General features: G+C 33.8%; 4 protein-coding genes across 5 annotated transcripts; 2 read left to right on the forward strand and 2 right to left on the reverse strand.

Annotated features, from left to right (window-relative positions):
* Positions 1-1,424: 1,424 nt before the first annotated feature.
* On the reverse strand, positions 1,425-3,420 carry LOC108571794 (protein charybde-like). Its single transcript, XM_017933932.1, has 4 exons — positions 3,095-3,420; positions 2,128-2,311; positions 1,836-1,991; positions 1,425-1,757 (listed from the first exon to the last, which is right to left on the reverse strand). Exons 1-4 carry the CDS (start codon positions 3,141-3,143, stop codon positions 1,667-1,669), a joined length of 480 nt encoding a protein of 159 aa, XP_017789421.1. The 5' UTR covers positions 3,144-3,420; the 3' UTR covers positions 1,425-1,666.
* Positions 3,421-6,418: 2,998 nt separating this feature from the next.
* Positions 6,419-10,091, forward strand: LOC108571748 (general vesicular transport factor p115). Its single transcript, XM_017933861.1, has 12 exons — positions 6,419-6,499; positions 6,748-6,976; positions 7,051-7,307; positions 7,398-7,599; positions 7,690-7,832; positions 7,936-8,126; positions 8,206-8,378; positions 8,487-8,914; positions 9,019-9,199; positions 9,306-9,490; positions 9,575-9,835; positions 9,924-10,091. Exons 1-12 carry the CDS (start codon positions 6,419-6,421, stop codon positions 10,002-10,004), a joined length of 2,412 nt encoding a protein of 803 aa, XP_017789350.1. The 3' UTR covers positions 10,005-10,091.
* Positions 10,092-10,373: 282 nt separating this feature from the next.
* LOC108571749 (NADH-ubiquinone oxidoreductase 75 kDa subunit, mitochondrial) lies at positions 10,374-13,894 on the reverse strand. The gene is made up of 13 exons (XM_017933862.1): positions 13,823-13,894; positions 13,432-13,626; positions 13,249-13,356; positions 12,794-13,159; positions 12,501-12,722; positions 12,299-12,434; positions 11,847-12,199; positions 11,577-11,762; positions 11,314-11,503; positions 11,073-11,248; positions 10,858-10,992; positions 10,514-10,763; positions 10,374-10,391 (listed from the first exon to the last, which is right to left on the reverse strand). The coding sequence occupies exons 2-12, from the start codon at positions 13,588-13,590 to the stop codon at positions 10,614-10,616; spliced, it is 2,181 nt and encodes a 726-aa protein (XP_017789351.1). The 5' UTR covers positions 13,591-13,626; positions 13,823-13,894; the 3' UTR covers positions 10,374-10,391; positions 10,514-10,613.
* Positions 13,895-14,547: 653 nt separating this feature from the next.
* Positions 14,548-15,829, forward strand: LOC108571788 (elongation factor 1-beta'). 2 transcript variants are annotated; one of them, XM_017933927.1, is made up of 4 exons: positions 14,608-14,689; positions 14,878-15,005; positions 15,161-15,594; positions 15,675-15,829. In XM_017933927.1, coding segments are annotated over exons 2-4 (591 nt in total). In that variant the 5' UTR covers positions 14,608-14,689; positions 14,878-15,003. The 2 variants fall into 2 exon arrangements, with proteins under 2 accessions (XP_017789415.1, XP_017789416.1); XM_017933926.1 differs by lacking the exon at positions 14,878-15,005 and having other exon boundaries at positions 14,548-14,689.
* Positions 15,830-17,140: the final 1,311 nt, after the last annotated feature.

A 17,140-nucleotide genomic window follows, 5' to 3' on the forward strand; every position in this document is an offset into this window, starting at 1 on the left:
GAGTTGGCCACACGCTCCGACGGCAAATGGTACACCATGCAAGTGGCTAAAGAGATGAGAAATATTAGGATGAGTTTAGGAGCATGGGAAGGGAGATTATCCCGGACGAGCCCTCATTTGTAGGAACCGACGGAAAAGTTTTTAAGGACCCAACGGGAATCGACGAACCCGAGACCTTTGACTTAGCAAGCCGAGGCTTTGCGCACTACGCCAACTACTCCCTTCCTATTCTCCCTTGTCGGTTTCCTATTTGGGTCCGGAGGCCCCGATACTACACATATATCGGAGAGAAGTTGCACGTATGGCCAACATTTAAAATGTAATGTGAATTCGCGTTTTCTTTCTCGTTAATATCACAATATCGTTACCAATCGATACCTAAATTTATTACTATTTCTCGTTTCTTATTCAATTATAATATATCAAAATCAGATTGAAAAATTTGAAAACGCACACGTGCGTGATTATAAATAAATATGTGTGTGTGTGATTACAAATAAATAAAGAGGGGAATATGATTGTATCCGGGAAAATTCCGATACAGAAAGGAGAAAACCGTATTGAACGAAATTGCCTTAGATATCCACTGGTAATTTTAAAACTAAAAACTATATAAATGTATATGTATATACACATATACATCATATCTACATATGTATTACTACTACTACTACAACTACAACTACAACTACAACTACTACTACTACACTACTACTACTACTACTACTACTACTACTACTACTACTACTACTACTCTTGCTACTAAAAACAACGAAACTATTTTTAAATTTCAGTGCACTGTTACGTGTTATCGCAGAGAAACTACTGTTAACAAGTCTTACAAACAAAATACTTCTTCGTTGAACGAAGATACAAATTCTTTCTCTTGCGAGAGATGTCTCCTTACGCGAGTCTAGAAGTCTGTATCGTTGTCATCAAGTTTTTAAAAATGAATTCGCGCAACACAATGCAATCCGAGATAATATTGCGGTGACTGCTAAATTATTTATTACATGATTGAAATCACCCTAAATTGCAACGTTGATTAGATATGTTTTACATTTTACGGCGAGCAACAACATTGAAATCCATGCTGTTTCTTATCGTGTACAAGATCTAGAAATCGCGTAAAGAAACTTTTCGGCCTTAACGGTACTGAAATTTGTTTTCCATGTTACTATCACAATTGTCAAAACGCGCATAGATTAGATTCGTCTCTCTAAAGGGATTAAAATATTACCGACTAAAACCACAGCCAATTCGTGCTATTTTTCTCGAGCAATCATAGGTCGGCAAAACGCAAAATATCCATTCACTTTGCGTTTTCACAACAAGACATTGCTGCCATTTTCTTCTTTTGAAATCGCAATCATCCCTGATATTCATACATATCTATATTTTTCAGAAAATCCAGACACTCTCTCTCCGTTCAATTCTCATTTCTCTTCCTTTTATCATCCTATACTTCCGTTCCATATCGTTGAACAATGTTGAGCTGAATAATCGAAGCGAAATATACGCGCGCATCGAAAAAATCGATCTGCTTATTTTGCGTGAAAAGTAATAAAGAACATATTGCGTCAGGGGCCTGTGTAAAATCAGTAGAGCTTGGAATAATCGCGTTTACCGAGAAAATTCACCAACAACTGCCGGACGTTGAAATTGTTCACTGCGTTTGCTGATACGATCTGTACAATTTCTTTTTTTCCAAAGTGAAGTCCCTACTGATCATAATGGTACCTCCTCGTGTAAGATTTCTGAAAGCGGAAAAGAATAGATTTTACACTCTTGTTTGCGGATCGGTCCGTGTTACTTGTTGCTACAAGTTCACTTACTTTAAGAACTGAGGTAATAGGATGTGCCAAGACGTGTGATCTTGCTTCAAAGTCAAATAAAGTTCAAAGGTGGATACTGCGTTTGGATCGCACTGTATTTTAGATAATTTTCGGCACACACTGTCTGTTTCAAAGCTAATGAACAGGGTGCAACCTCTGTAATAAACATGCAGAACGCATTATTATACTCGATAATATATTTTACATAGATGTACATATGTATATTGAAGGAAGTAACAGGAGGAGGGCGAAAACAAGATAGAAGGACAAAGGGTTACTGACTACATCTTACCTGAGACCACATGGTTCATTCTCAGCCATGCTAAGAACATTTTTTGCTATTCTAGGCAACAGATCGGCAGGTAGCAAAACTTCCTCGCACGCTAATTGAGCGTGCTTCGCCCTTCTCAATTCAACTTCCAGTCGTTTCGCTAGAGCTTGACAAGCTCCGTCAAATTCTTCGGCCACAGTTCCAGCTATCGTTGAAAAACCAAACAAAAGAATAATCTGTTAATTACAATTATCCTTTCTGAATACGATCTAGCGACACGTCCAATAACTTGCGTCCTACGTGCTTCTACGCACGAATTTCGTCATCTACACATATTATATACGTTTACCAATAAGCGCACACACGCACACACTATCATGCATTTCACCGGCCGGCTATACCGGCAACCGAGTTATTTCGGAAGCTTGAAAAGCAACCAATCTTCGTTTCATAGTCTATATTACCCTATAATATTTAGTTATTAAATATCTCTCTCTCTCTCTCTCTTCAACACTTAGTTTTTTCACGAAACAAAAAGTAAGGGGAGAAGATAACTGCAAATCACAAATTACGTTCTTTCCAGTTTTATGAACAGATGTATGTTTCGAGTGTGATACGAATGGATGCATATTTCGAAAGTCAGTAATATTAGTAATAATGGATGAAACAAAATTATAATAATCATTGGAAATACACCATACAAAATGGATTTTTGCGAGAATAATCGTGAATTCTATGAAAGCTATTTAGTAAGTAACCACGAGTTACAGTGAAAAGCGATATTTGCTTATTCTGCGACAAGTCGTGGCTGATATTAAATGATCGATCGCCGTTCCTTAAATGTATGTGCGAGGGGCACGTTACATATGAAACACACAACCGGAAAGATCGAAAAGGATTAAAAATCAAACAACAAGAAAATCGGTCGTGCCTGGATTAGCTCGAAGAGGGCTATATCAAAAAGAATAAAACCTAGAAAAATGTGTACCTCTTGTATTGCTAAAGTCCACATTCACAGGGCATGGTAAAACCTCCATATTCGAAAGACGTTACACGTACGCACGCACAAAGGCACGACACGTCTAATGTCACAACGACCTTCTTGAAATACAACACCCGCCGAACTATTTCTTTCCCGATATATTTTTTAGAGATATCTTCTATATTATGATCTTGATCGAATAAATCTCTTAAATCCAGCAAAATCACTCTTTTCAATAGCGTAAACACGAACAGCAACAGTCCTTTCTCTTCGACTTTCACTCCCAGCTGTAACACTGAATCGTTAGAAACAGCACCACACACACCACACTTTTTTCGTTCAACACAACTGATTTGCCAGGCAACGATGACGCGCTTTTATAGCAATACTCCCCTCCTCCTTGATTTTTCCCTTCCCCCGTTCTTTAACAAACCGCCTAGCAACACCGGCTACGTGATGTTTCGCACTGCAGCCACTTCGGCTGTTTCCGTTCTTGTCGTTCGGTTATCTTCGGTACTTAATACTGCTTTCCTTCGCTATCATCACCGATCAACTAAACGACTGAAACAGCCCATCTCAACTTAATCGTAGCCTACCGGTATTCTCAACGTTACTGTGTTCTTTTCATCTTTTTATTTCTTTTATTCGCTTCAATCCACCTCTTCTCTCTTCGTGATCACTTTTTCTCACGTCGATTCTAATTTTTTGTCTTGTATGGTCCTCGCCACTTTTTCGTAACTTGATTCATTGTGGTTTGAACACTTCGAATTTTCCGATACTATTTTATACTTGTACTTTAATTGCGATGCGTATGCCAAACACTTGATGAATTTATATTCCCTCAGGCCCGTCTTTACGCTCAGGCCCGATTATTCTTGCAAAAGTAACCGACTAATAACTACGAAAAACAGTAATTCAACATGTGTGTATGTACATTCATACATAAGTACATAATATATAAAATATAAATGCATCCTTATTTCGACCGACTTTTTCGAACCGTTCGACTCTTCATTACCTCTATTTGTTTTATCATTGTCATTGTTAAGTCACTGGACAATATTTTTCACTTTCTTTATCTTATCTTTCGTTTCGTTCGATTTCTAAACTACCGAATCACCGATATTATTTTTTCTTTATTCTTTCTTTACGTCTTTAATGCATTCTTTTTACAGAGCATTCCACGTCTATGAGCAAAGCTTTGGTGCTTGTAAACGATAAGCGTAACACTAATTCAACTGGCTTGCAAGCGGCAGGATAGTTCGTTAAAAAGTGAGATTCTAGATTCTTCATTCTTCGTGGATACATGCAGACGCAGCACACGATACCAGCGTACTTTTCGGAATTCTGTGAACTGTGCATTCTTATAATTACACGTAATTACTTGTGTAAATAGAAAAAAATTGAATATTGCTCTTCTCTTTAGTCTTCTCTTTAGTTCTAATTTCGCTGTATAAATTATAAACTCTAAGGAACATGTCATTTCCTCGTGCGAACTATAAAAAGCGGACTCAAATTACATACATATATCGAACTAATGATACAAACAACATATAATAAAGTCGGAGAAAACAAACTGTGTTACAGATCCGTTTATCGATACGTGTGTATGCAAAGGTGGAAGAGTGAAACAAAGCTGTAAACGAAAATATAGAGAAATCAAAGCAAGGTATTGATCGATAGTATCTCCCTTATTGTGGTAGATACAAATGTATGTATACATGTATGTATATGCATGTGGATTCTGTTTTCCCGAGTTGGCCGGGTATTTGAAAGATTCACAGTACATTACATGCTTTCGTAAAAAATACCGCCGATGACATTTTTCGTTTGTTTCTCACCATCGCATTGGAGAGATAGGAAATACCCATATTCATTTACAATAGTATATTTATTCATATTTCGACTACTTTGCTTTTCTCGTTTCTAGGTCTTTATCTGGCCTCTGTAAAAATAGAACTGACAACATGAGCGATACGATTACTTCTCTATCGTATGTACTTACATACGCGTACAATGTACTATATACATACATAGTAGATCATATGCATTCATGTTTTGCGTAAAGATCTTATTTCGTTCGTTCGATAATTTTAAGGGATGATTTGCATATGTACTTGCTCATTTGCAGTGTTCATTCAAAACCATTAACAGTAAAATTGATCGATGAGTATTTTACAGTATTTTCGATAGTTTCTTATTATGATGATGTAACATCATCAAGGATTGCTTTGGTTTTCTTTGCATCAGATTCATATGAACAACATTGTCTTCGTTTGTTGCATAATATTTGTACCTCCATATATATGTATATCCTGTATGTATCCTTTATTGCAATTTTCTGCGTTTCTTTTTAATCATCGAAAATGATGAACACGTATGTACACATGTGACTTGAGTTGAAGGGACAAATACGAATTAAGATTCTTGTCGATTTTTTCCATATTTTTCATCGTGATCGGCAATATAATTATAATTAAGATCGTTCTATTAATCGAGCATATTACACGAATTTTACTCTGTATTTAAAAATCATCGTTCTGTTTCATTTTCTAATCAGATCCATGCATTATCAAGTTGGTTTTATTTTTAATTCTGTTACACAATAAATTGAGCATCATGAACGAAAAAAAAGCTCGGTTATGTGTTTATGTATTCATGTACATAATTCATGTCATAAGTATGTATGTACTATGTATGTATAACTGTTTTGTCCGTTTGTACGTTCATGCACGTTGTGAAACAGTCGATCATTTGAGGAACAATATTTGCTTAAACTGGTGAAGCGAATAAATGTAAATTGCGATATTTATATTTAATGTTCTTGGCTTTCCTTAGCTAATATTATCAAATCAACAAATTTACACTGCTGTTCGTTATTGTATATATTTTATGATTGATTAATAGATTACCAGTTTTTTGAACTATTTATTTCTCGTAAATTTAATTTATTGGTAAAAAAAATTAAACGTTTCTTGTAAAATAAAACAGTCCTACATACAAAATGGAGTGGTTTATTTTAAGTAACAGTAACGAGACAAGAAATCGTTCAGGGCTACGTATGAAGCTACTATAAATTTGTGAAACTCTCAAAGTTTTCCGTTTTATCGATGACAAAATGTTGCAAGTTCACAGTGTTAAACTGTCTGCCATAAATCCTATTCTATAAAGTATATCACTTTTTCCAAGGTTGCTTGGCGTTACAGTGAAAGTTTGTGTATCTAACGCCCCCTATCGAGCATTGTTCGTTTCAGTGACTTCAAATAACTGAAAAATATCGACAACGTCGTGTGACGTGTAATGTACAATTTTTAAGCTGTCGGAGAGAAAATGGAATATTTTAAAAGTAGTATTTTAAAGTCGGTTTTAGGTTCTGCACCTGTAGGAAACGAACCATCGGGTGCTGATACGGTATTTCAAACTTTTTAATCGATAAATTACGTATTTTCATCTTCTTGCCTCGTTCTAATACAACACATGGTGGTCATGATTTGCATGACATTTCATACAAACTAAACTAATCGTAAACTGTATGTGATTAAAATAAATCTGGATATTTAGAGATATATTGGCATTTCTTCGATTCTTTTTTTCTCATTTTTTATATCGGTCCATGTACTTTTGTATTGTTCATTTTTTTCATTTGTGTAATCGTGCAGGTAGAACGATTGGTAGACAGGTTACAATCGTCAACGTTATTAAATGACAGACGAGATGCCTGCCGGGCACTCAAAGCTCTTTCACGCACTTATCGTGTCGAGGTAGGAGCTCAAGGAATGGATGCTTTGAGACAAATTCTAGAGATGGATAGAACCGACTGCGAAATCATTGCTTTAGCATTGGACACTCTTTGTAATATAACCAATCCAAAAACGTTCGATGAAGAAAGTAATGTTCATAGTTGGACAATTGAATTTTCTACTTACAAATTTTACTATGTCTCATACAAATACTATTTTCAGTAAATAACCATGGGCCTAATAATAAAATAGGAGAACAATTCACAGAGATATTTATAAAAGATACAGATAGCGTGGGATTAGTTTTAGCACTCTTGGAAGAATTTGAATTTAACGTCAGATGGCTAGCATTGAAGTTACTAATGCACCTGTCGACTAATAGACTGAAAGATATGCAAGAAATAATTTTAATCAGACCCATGGGTGTTGGGAAACTGATGGATCTCCTTGGTGATAGTAGAGAAGTTATACGTAACGAAGTACATTTTTATAAGTTCATGATACATACACTTTCATGTTTTAACTATTTTATTGTTCAAAAGTTTAAGTATAGTTTCATAATGTTGCAGATTTTATTGCTTCTTATTCAACTAACAAAAGGCAATGCGTACATTCAAAAAATAGTTGCATTCGATAATGTATTTGACCGCATTTTGGATGTTATTGCACAAGAGGGTAATGCAGAAGGTGGTATCGTCGTGGAAGACTGCCTGTTGCTTATGTTAAATCTTTTACGGGGTAATATAAGTAATCAAAATTATTTCAAGGAAGGTAATGTATAGATAAACATGTGCTTGACAAATATCACTTTGCTACATCTAATATTTGAGCAAAAGTAACATTCTTATTATTGCATTTTAGGTAGTTATATTCCAAAATTGACACCAATGTTTCAAATACCATCTGGAATTGATGACAATGCATGGAGTCCACAGAAGGTATCAAATGTTCATTGCATGATGCAAGTGATTCGTGCTTTAGTAGCACCAAGTGGGCCTGCCCAGGTAATTGTATAAATATATTTCGCAAATTTCTCAGCTTTTTCTTAGTTTTTTAAATCTCTCTGTAAATCTTATTGATATATTCTGACCAATAAAATATGTAAAGACAGTGGCTAACTGTCAAAGAATTATAAGAGCCTGTGGACTTCTACAAGCTTTGTGTAACATATTGATGGCTAGCGGTGTACCTGCGGATGTGTTGGCAGAAACCATTAATACAGTAGCTGAAGTTATTAGAGGAAATACGAATAATCAAGAATTTCTAGCTGGAGTAATGGCTCCTAGTAATCCTCCTAGGTACTTTCACGGTATTATATTCAAGTTTTATAAATCTACCGCATTCCACCATTACAAAACTTGTATATCATTTTCGCAGACCTGCGATTGTTGTTTTACTCATGTCTATGGTAAATGAAAAACAATCATTTGCTTTAAGATGTTCCGTTCTTTACTGCTTTCAATGCTTTTTATATAAAAACAAAGTGGGTCAAAGTCAACTTATTCAGACTTTATTGCCCCAAGGGAATGAGGTGCCATCTTTGACAACAGGTTTGTGAAAAGCTATTCTGTAGAAAATCTTTTCTAGAAATTTTGTTTTTATAACGTCTGATTGGTGTATAACGAACGAGAAATATTTTACAAACGTAATATTGCTAGGACAGTTGTTATGTGGAGCTTTATTTTCGTCGGATTCTTTATCGAATTGGTTTTCTGCCGTGGCATTGTCTTATGCACTGATCGACAACAACACGCAGAAGGAACAAATGTTACGCGTGCATCTTGCGACCAACATCGGAAAGCCACCAGTGACCTTGATACAACAATGCGTAATGTTGCTGCAACAAGGCAATAAAACACAATGCAAATTAGGTCTTTTAATGCTACTTTGTAGATGGACTGCTGATTGTCCAGCCGCTGTTAAAGCATTTTTGGATATCGATTCATCTGTACCTTACCTAACAGCATTGTTGTCGTCGCAGGAGAATAACGATGATTTACAGGAAACCTTGTTACAAAGTATGTGCGCCATGCTTATTGGATTGTGTGTACATTTTAACGATAACACCGTTTCTAATTATACGAAGGTAATACCATGAAATTTTGAAACGGTAAATGTAAAGTAAAATATTTATATTAAAAGTGTGTATACTAACATTGTATTGCATGTTCTTTTCTTTCCTTTTTCTAGGAAAAATTATGCGATTTAATTGAAAATAGAATAGGATTAGAAGGATTTCAAGATGCTATCGGTGGTCTCGCTAGGCACGAGATATATTCTAAAACTTTAAAACACCCTCAACCTTCGGCGAAGAATCCTTCGGAGCTTTTATTGGACCATGAATTTTGTAGATTGTCAAAAACGTTAGAGGGTGAATAATTAATAGTTGCGGTTATTTGTTACGCGTTAATACCGACTCTTAAAATTTTTACAATTTTGTGAATTCCATTTTATAATGTTATGTCTCGTATTTTCAGGTGTGATTACGAAGTTGGTTCCAGACGGAAGTAGTTTGCATCATAAAAATCAAATTACAACACCTATATTACCAGATTCCGTTTTAGTATCGCAATATGAAGAAGTTATTCGAAAACAAGATTTACAGATACAGAAACTCAGTCAAATTATGGAATCACTGGTCAAAGAAAAACATGAACTCGAAGTACGATATAGTAAATATTGATAAACAACGTTTTATCACCGTAGCAAAGTGTATAGACTTTTTAATTGTTAATTATTTGTGCAGGCACAAATGCATGATCTTCGATCAACTGTTAGTTACTTGAAGGATCAAAACTTAGTTTTACGAGCAGCACAAACTAATTTATTATCAGAAGACACTGTACTTAATGAAAAAAATGAGACTGACTTGGAACGCAAATTAAAGGAAAAATCCGGTGAACTGGAAAAGCTAAAGAAAGACCAAGAAAATCTTTTGGAACTTTTAACGGATCAAGATAGTAAAATTATACTGTACAAAGAGAAATTAGCTGCATTAGGTGAAAAAGTGTGTAATTTTGCTAACAGATATTGTTAAACTATTCTTGATAAACAGCAGAAGTTCAAATTTTTTACCGCTTCCTGTTTTCTTTTAGGTCGAGACAGATGAAAGTTCTGTTGAACTGGACACCGATGATCAACCGGAATCCAGCAATTCCGTCGATCGCATTGATTAATATCATTTCTTCAATATCGAAAATTGTTATAGTAATAATGATAATGAAAAGACTTCTACTTCGGTTGTATCTTTCCTTCTTTTTTCATGTTTCCTATTTGTTTAAAAAATAATATATCGTTGTATTATTATAACAATATGTTGGAATTTTTATTGTGTTGCTACAATTTCACATATACAATATTTTAATTGCATGTTAAATGCAGTCTTAGCACGAATTTATTTAATTGCATCAATCAACAAACCAATAAATATTTTAACTGCATTAAAAATGTACACAAAAAGGTTTGTTAAATCATAATAATCTATTTAGAAAGATATCTTAATGTTGATTCAATTGTCATCGAACATTAAATAATAATACAAAATACCGCACTCTTGGAAATTGCTGTAAGCAAAGATAGAAACGAAGTATTTTAACATTCCGTTAAATTAGTATTCAAACTGTATCTATATGTTAAATTAATATATACGATATAACTTACTGTAATAGGAAGAAATAGTACTTACATCTTACTCTTTAATAAAAGTACTATACTTTTAATATATTCTCATGTACTATCACATATCTATCATAACACAGTCTGCTATTTACATTCATCATTAATGTCTATAAAGTACTTTCTCGTTGCTTAATAACTGCTTGCACACACTTTGCCATAGTTTGCGAAGCACGAGATATCACATCTGTCATGAAAAAGTGATCCAACGACTTTTGCTTAATTTTCAGTGGACTCGAAGACAAGGACCCGCCCACTTTCTATATAAAATAAATATAAATTAATATATGCATATTATATGTTAACATCTGTATATGTATGTATGTATGGTGTGTGCATGTGTGTGTATTATACCTTTGATAACTCCAATGCCTGAGCAAAATAATTGGCCGGTTCTACATTACCATATCTAACTAAATGCGGTGCAATTTCTTCCAGCCTACATCTTACTTCCGACAAGTTGTCATAGGGTAAGCAAATTCCGCAAACCTATCGAATCACATTTAACTAACGCTTTTGACCGATTTTCGATTTATATTTATATTTAAATGAAACGTTTTAATAATTACTTCGGAAAGAGCCCGTATGATCTTCCAATCTGGTCGTGCTAAACCCGGTGGTGTAATTGCAGCACAAGTTTGTTGCGCTCGACCTTCTGTATTTACGTATGTTGCAACTTTTTCGGTATACGCAGCTCCAGGAAGTATAACATCTGCAATCGAAGCCCCCTCATCGCCGTGACTACCTAAAATGTTAACCAGATTCGATATAGAAAATTAGCACGCCTTTAAATAAACAATATATATGTACCTATATATACAATGAAAGTATTTGGAAAATCTTCTTTCTTTATATTTGTATCATCAGCTCCTAGTAAAAAGAGAACTTTTGGTTGCTGTTCTTTAACTTCCTCAACAGATGATGAATAACCCACGTCCAATGCTGCTACTTGGGACGCGTTTGTATGAAGAATATTTAAAACTTTCCATTCTTCAGGAGCCTAAACGGGTGTAGGAAATAATGTACCTACGATATAGTATTCGACCAAATATAAATTATTCTGTTTTTCTTACTTTCGAGTTTTCTCCCAAGGTTTGTCCCAATAACTGTGCCTCGGACAAAATTTTTGCTCCATCTTTTCTAGTTAATTGCTCAACACCTAAGATGATTAGAGGTCTTTTAGCAGATTTCAAAGTGCTCGAAAATGAATGACTGCCATTTCTTAATTTTGTTATAATATCTGGAGATTCACCTAAATGCTAAAATTTTAATGAATCTTTAATATTTCGAAAAGATAAAGAATATCACTATATTATCACATTATTAAGAGATTCCATGCTTACTTCGTAATCATATGTTAAATCTACGTTCGGGCCAATTAGAGCAATAGTCTGTTCGCCATGAATGTATCCTTTTCTTAAACGAGTATTTACCAGCGGTGCTTCGTACCTCGGATTAGTACCAATCAATAATACGACATCAGCCTCTTCTATTGCAGCAATTGTGTTGTTTAATAAATAATTACTCCTTATGTCAATACCTGAACCATGTTTTGGAAAGGATTGTTCTGTTGCAAGGGTTTCACCACCAAGTCTGTTTACTAAATCTTTCAGGGCAACTAGTGCTTCGGCATCAGCTAATTTTCCAGCAATTGCTGCACACTTATTTGAAGGTATATTTTGAGTAGCTTTAGCAGCTAATAAAGAAGATATAATCTTAATATGATGAAAATGTTATCTAAAAAAGGAAGTGAAAAGCAAGAATTTGAAACGTTTAAAAAATAATTGTTACATACTTGCTACAAGAGCATCTTCCCATTCAACAGCTTCTAATTTTCCATTGATTTTTATCATAGGAGTTATAAGTCTTTGCCGCTTTAGCCCATCATAAGAGAAACGTGCTTTATCTGAGAGCCATTCTTCATTTATTTCCTGTACAGCATTGAATCATTAAAAATTGTAAATATATTTAGCTACTAACTACTATGTTAACAATACCTCATTTACTCTCGGTAAAATTCTCAGAACTTCACCGGTTCTGTGCGATATCACTATATTACTACCAACAGCATCGAGAATGTCGATACTATCCGTACGACGTGTTTCCCATGGACGAGCAACAAAAGCATATGGTTTACTCGTTAATGCTCCAACAGGACATAAATCAATGATATTACCAGATAACTCTGATAAAAACATCTTTTCTACATATGTTCCTACCTATAAGAATACAATTTAAAACAAAAAAATATATATATTTATATATAAAAAGTAAAAGTAAATAGACATACTTGCATATCATTTCCACGGCCTGTAGTTCCTAAATCATCGATTCCAGCTACTTCAGATGCAAACCGAATACATCTTGTACAGTGGATACATCGTGTCATAATTGTTTTTATCAAAGGTCCAATATCCTTATCTTCCACTGCTCTTTTACCGCTATAATTAATGTCAACGAATCTACTTCGATCACTGCCAAATGCCATACTTTGATCTTGTAAATCGCATTCACCACCTTGATCACAGATGGGACAATCTAAAGGATGGTTTACTAATAAAAATTCCATAACACCTTCTCGAGCTTTACGAGTTAAATCAGAATTAGTTTTCACTCTCCATCCTTTCATAACAGGCATGGCACAAGCTGCAACAGGCTAAATATTTGCACAGTCAAGATACATATATCTATGTAATTTTAACTTAATTCATACATGAGCATGCATATATAACAAATAATAAATACCTTAACTTGTTTTTCAATTTCCACAAGGCACATTCTACAATTTCCTGCCACAGCTAAGCGTTCATGATAACAAAATCTAGGAATTTCTACTCCTACTTTTGCAGCGGCCTATATGTAGCAATTTGTCAAAGATGCATTAACAGTATTAACAGTACACACATGAAGTAAAAACATTACTTCTACCTGCAATACAGTGGTCCCTGGTGGAACCTGAACTGGTTTGTCATCTATGAATACTTCTACCAACTCTTGTTGTAACTTAGAAGATGTATGAAATCCCACAATAGAAAGTCTGCCATTTTGTAATCCTGCAGACAATCTCACCACTGGAAGCCTCAACATTTTGGTACAATTATTCTGCTACGCGTTGATGTTATGCTGTTACGTAAGAAAACGTCATAGCTTCAAACTTTAAGCAAGCAAATGTAATAACCTAATTTTACATTGTTCAATAAATTCCTATTCTCTCAGTGTCCATAAAACAAATATGCGATGAACCATAATATGTATTAACATAACAAAACTATTCTATTATTATAACGCATTCACGATGATTTATTCGGTCAAAAATTACCAGATTTGTTTCCGTCTCGCAAATTCCTTCTGAGCTTGAGGACCGCTTAAAACGGACGACCTAAAATATTGATCTAAAATAGGATTAGTCACAGACAGTATATCGTTTTACTATATGTATACTTTCAAGCGTTGGCAAGAAAGTACCTGTCTAACATCGTTTAATTTTTGAACATATCCTTCGCGACATCTACCAGAAAAAATTGATCCAATGATTGTTCAATTGTGTAAGATTGCAAAATGACATTATTTTTATGTGATTTTCATTGCATGTAGAAAAGAATTTTAAAAAATTAACTGTATATACATCACATGTCACGCATACACTATACTCAAGCATACAAATTTTACAAAGAAAGTCTTAAATAAACGAAACGATAATAATTCAAGTATAATTAATTTGACAAAAACAAAAAAGAAAAAGAAAAAATAGAACTGAAGTAACAGTTTTTTTTTTTGCCAACAGTGTTGTGTGTGTTTTAAAGAAAGAAAGAAAGAAAAAGACAAGAGACAGAAAAATATATTTAATGATTGAAATTAATAGATATATTGCGTCTGATTTTGGCAATGATAAAATAATTTCGCAATAAAGGAGGCAATATTTAAAATTAGTCGCTAGTAATTTTACTATTTCCCGAGAATAGCATACCGGAATGACGTCATGTTGCGACAAGTAACGAACCGTCAACTTTTCGCCATATATAGATTTCTCTTCCGGTACGCAGATAAAGGGAACTTCGTTGTCAGTAACTTCGGTTAGGTGTCCTCTTTTTACTTAATTTTTCGCGATGGCAATTTGTGATCTTACAACTGATAAAGGTATTAAAGATCTAAATTCCTATTTAGCAGATCACAGTTATGTTGAAGGGTAAGTATACTATTCTTTTTATACAATCTCCATTGGAATGCACGTGGTTCTTTTCACTTATTGGCGTTTTGTAGTAATCGAACCTTTTATGTTCTCTTTCTGTTTTCCTATGTTTGCCGTTTGTAATCATTATTCTCTTATAAGTGGTCATATTTTCATCTTTAAAAACAATTTCAAGTTTCTTTCAGCATACAAATTCATTATTGCACACACGCGCGCGTATATGTATGCATGTACATATGTGTCTATTAAAATGTGAATAAACATCGCACCTAAATTTAAAGAAACCCGTTTTTATACTTCGAGTATAAGAAATGTAAGGCAATCTTTTATTACGTACATTACATCTACAGTGAAATACATTTAAAATTTTATGTTATGTAATATATCATAATTTATTTTTGATATTTCGATAAAAACATAGCGAGATTTTTCAAAGTAGGTCATACGCAAAATTATTGTATTTTCAAGGTGGCAAGCCAGTCAGGCAGATGTAGCAATTCTGGAAGCTTTAGGAGAAACACCAACATATTCAAATCCTCATATTTTGAGATGGTATAATCATATCAAATCATATGATTTCGAGACACTTCCAGGAATCAAGAAAACACTTGTTAACTTTAGTAGCAATAATTCTACTAATGTAACAACAGCCAAGAATGAAGATGATGACGACGATAAAGATGTAGATCTATTTGACTCTGATGAAGAAGAGGATGTAGAAGCTGCAAGAGTCAGGGAGGAAAGATTGAAGGCATATGCTGAGAAGAAAGCTAAAAAACCGGTGCTTATTGCTAAATCCAGTGTTGTATTAGATGTTAAACCATGGGGTGATGAAACTGATATGAAAGCCATGGAAGAAGCTGTGAGATCCATTCAAATGGATGGACTAGTTTGGGGAGCATGTAAGTTAATTTCTTGTCAGTTTTTCCTATCAGAATTCAATTTTGCAAAATTATGCATTTTATTTATATTGTTTTTTCAGCTAAATTAGTTGCAGTAGGCTATGGCATTCATAAGTTCAGGATAATGTGTGTCATAGAAGATGACAAGGTATCTGTAGATGTGCTAATAGAAGAAATAGAAAGTTTCAAACAGTATGTTCAATCTGTCGATATTGAATCATTCAATAAAATATAAACGATTGTTTTTGTCTCTTATTTTTAATGTAAACTTAATAAATAATAATCATTGTTTGTACATATTATTTGTTATTAAATAAGAAAAATTACTAATGCAATTTCAGTGATAATATATGAACAAAGCTGACCAAAATATTTATCTGAATGATATTATCTCAATATTTACAATAGATGATAAGAAAAACAGAATGATGTTTTATTTTTGTATATTTTTTACCTATTTAGAAGCTAATCATTTATACCGTTGGGAAGAATTGAATTGAAAGAAGCGGCGTTGCTGATAAATATATAATAGGCGAATCGTAAACTCAACTGGACATTAAATAAACGTGTATATCAGCATTTCAGGGCTGGAACAAATGATCTGAAGAAAGATTTCCTTCAAAATTATATAGTTTAGCTCCAATCCTTCACCTACTTGTTCCTCTTCGAAATGTACTTCTGAAATTAGATTAACATACTGGGATACCGTATCCCGTTATGAAACATACCATTAAATTTATAATTCGCTTTTTTCATCTAGAACTTCATTCTTGTTTATCTACAATTTTGAAATCTCATTTGAATTGACACATCGTTATTAATATGCACACTATGTTTAGTAAATATGTAGTTACATGTATTGTTGTAAATACATTTGACAATTTAGATACCTTTTGTCACGGATAAGGTTATTTGATAGTTCCGTTTGTTACTAATGACGTCATAGAAACTTGTTCCTTCCATATATAAAAAAATATGTCCTTTCTTTTGTAACATTTGTTTCAAATGTTTTTCCTGCGTGTTTAAAGCAATAGTAATTTTTATTCTTTTTGCATAAGTTGCAACCTAAATGACATTACTTCTTATATTGAATGTGCATACATACTCATCTATTAGGGCATGGAAAATCAGCTTTAGCATAGAAGCATACGTTTTTGTAATGTTATAATTACAATTATAATAGAGATTTCCAAGCTGTTACAATTAACAGGAATAGTTTTTACTTTTTGGTCATTTTATATTTGAGAAAAATCGTAAAAGCATTCGTAAGTTTTTGATACTATATTGTGCCTATAGTTGCTATACTATTATTGCAGTATTGTATGTTACTTGAGCTTGAAATCCGGTTTTAGTATAGTTTCTGTCTCTTGAATAAACATCGTATGTAAGTTATGCAGTAAAGAAATGTAGATTTGAAACAAAGAAGGCGATCGGGAAGACGTCAAGGATGTTACAAAAGTATCATTAAAATGCGTAAGCCCTTGGTTAATAAATCAACACACAACCTTAGTTAGTGTTGTATTAATGATATTTAAAGAAATGCAAT

The sequence above is a fragment of the Habropoda laboriosa genome, unplaced genomic scaffold, assembly GCF_001263275.1.
Source record: "Habropoda laboriosa isolate 0110345459 unplaced genomic scaffold, ASM126327v1 scaffold99, whole genome shotgun sequence".
Classification (NCBI taxonomy): domain Eukaryota; kingdom Metazoa; phylum Arthropoda; class Insecta; order Hymenoptera; family Apidae; genus Habropoda; species Habropoda laboriosa.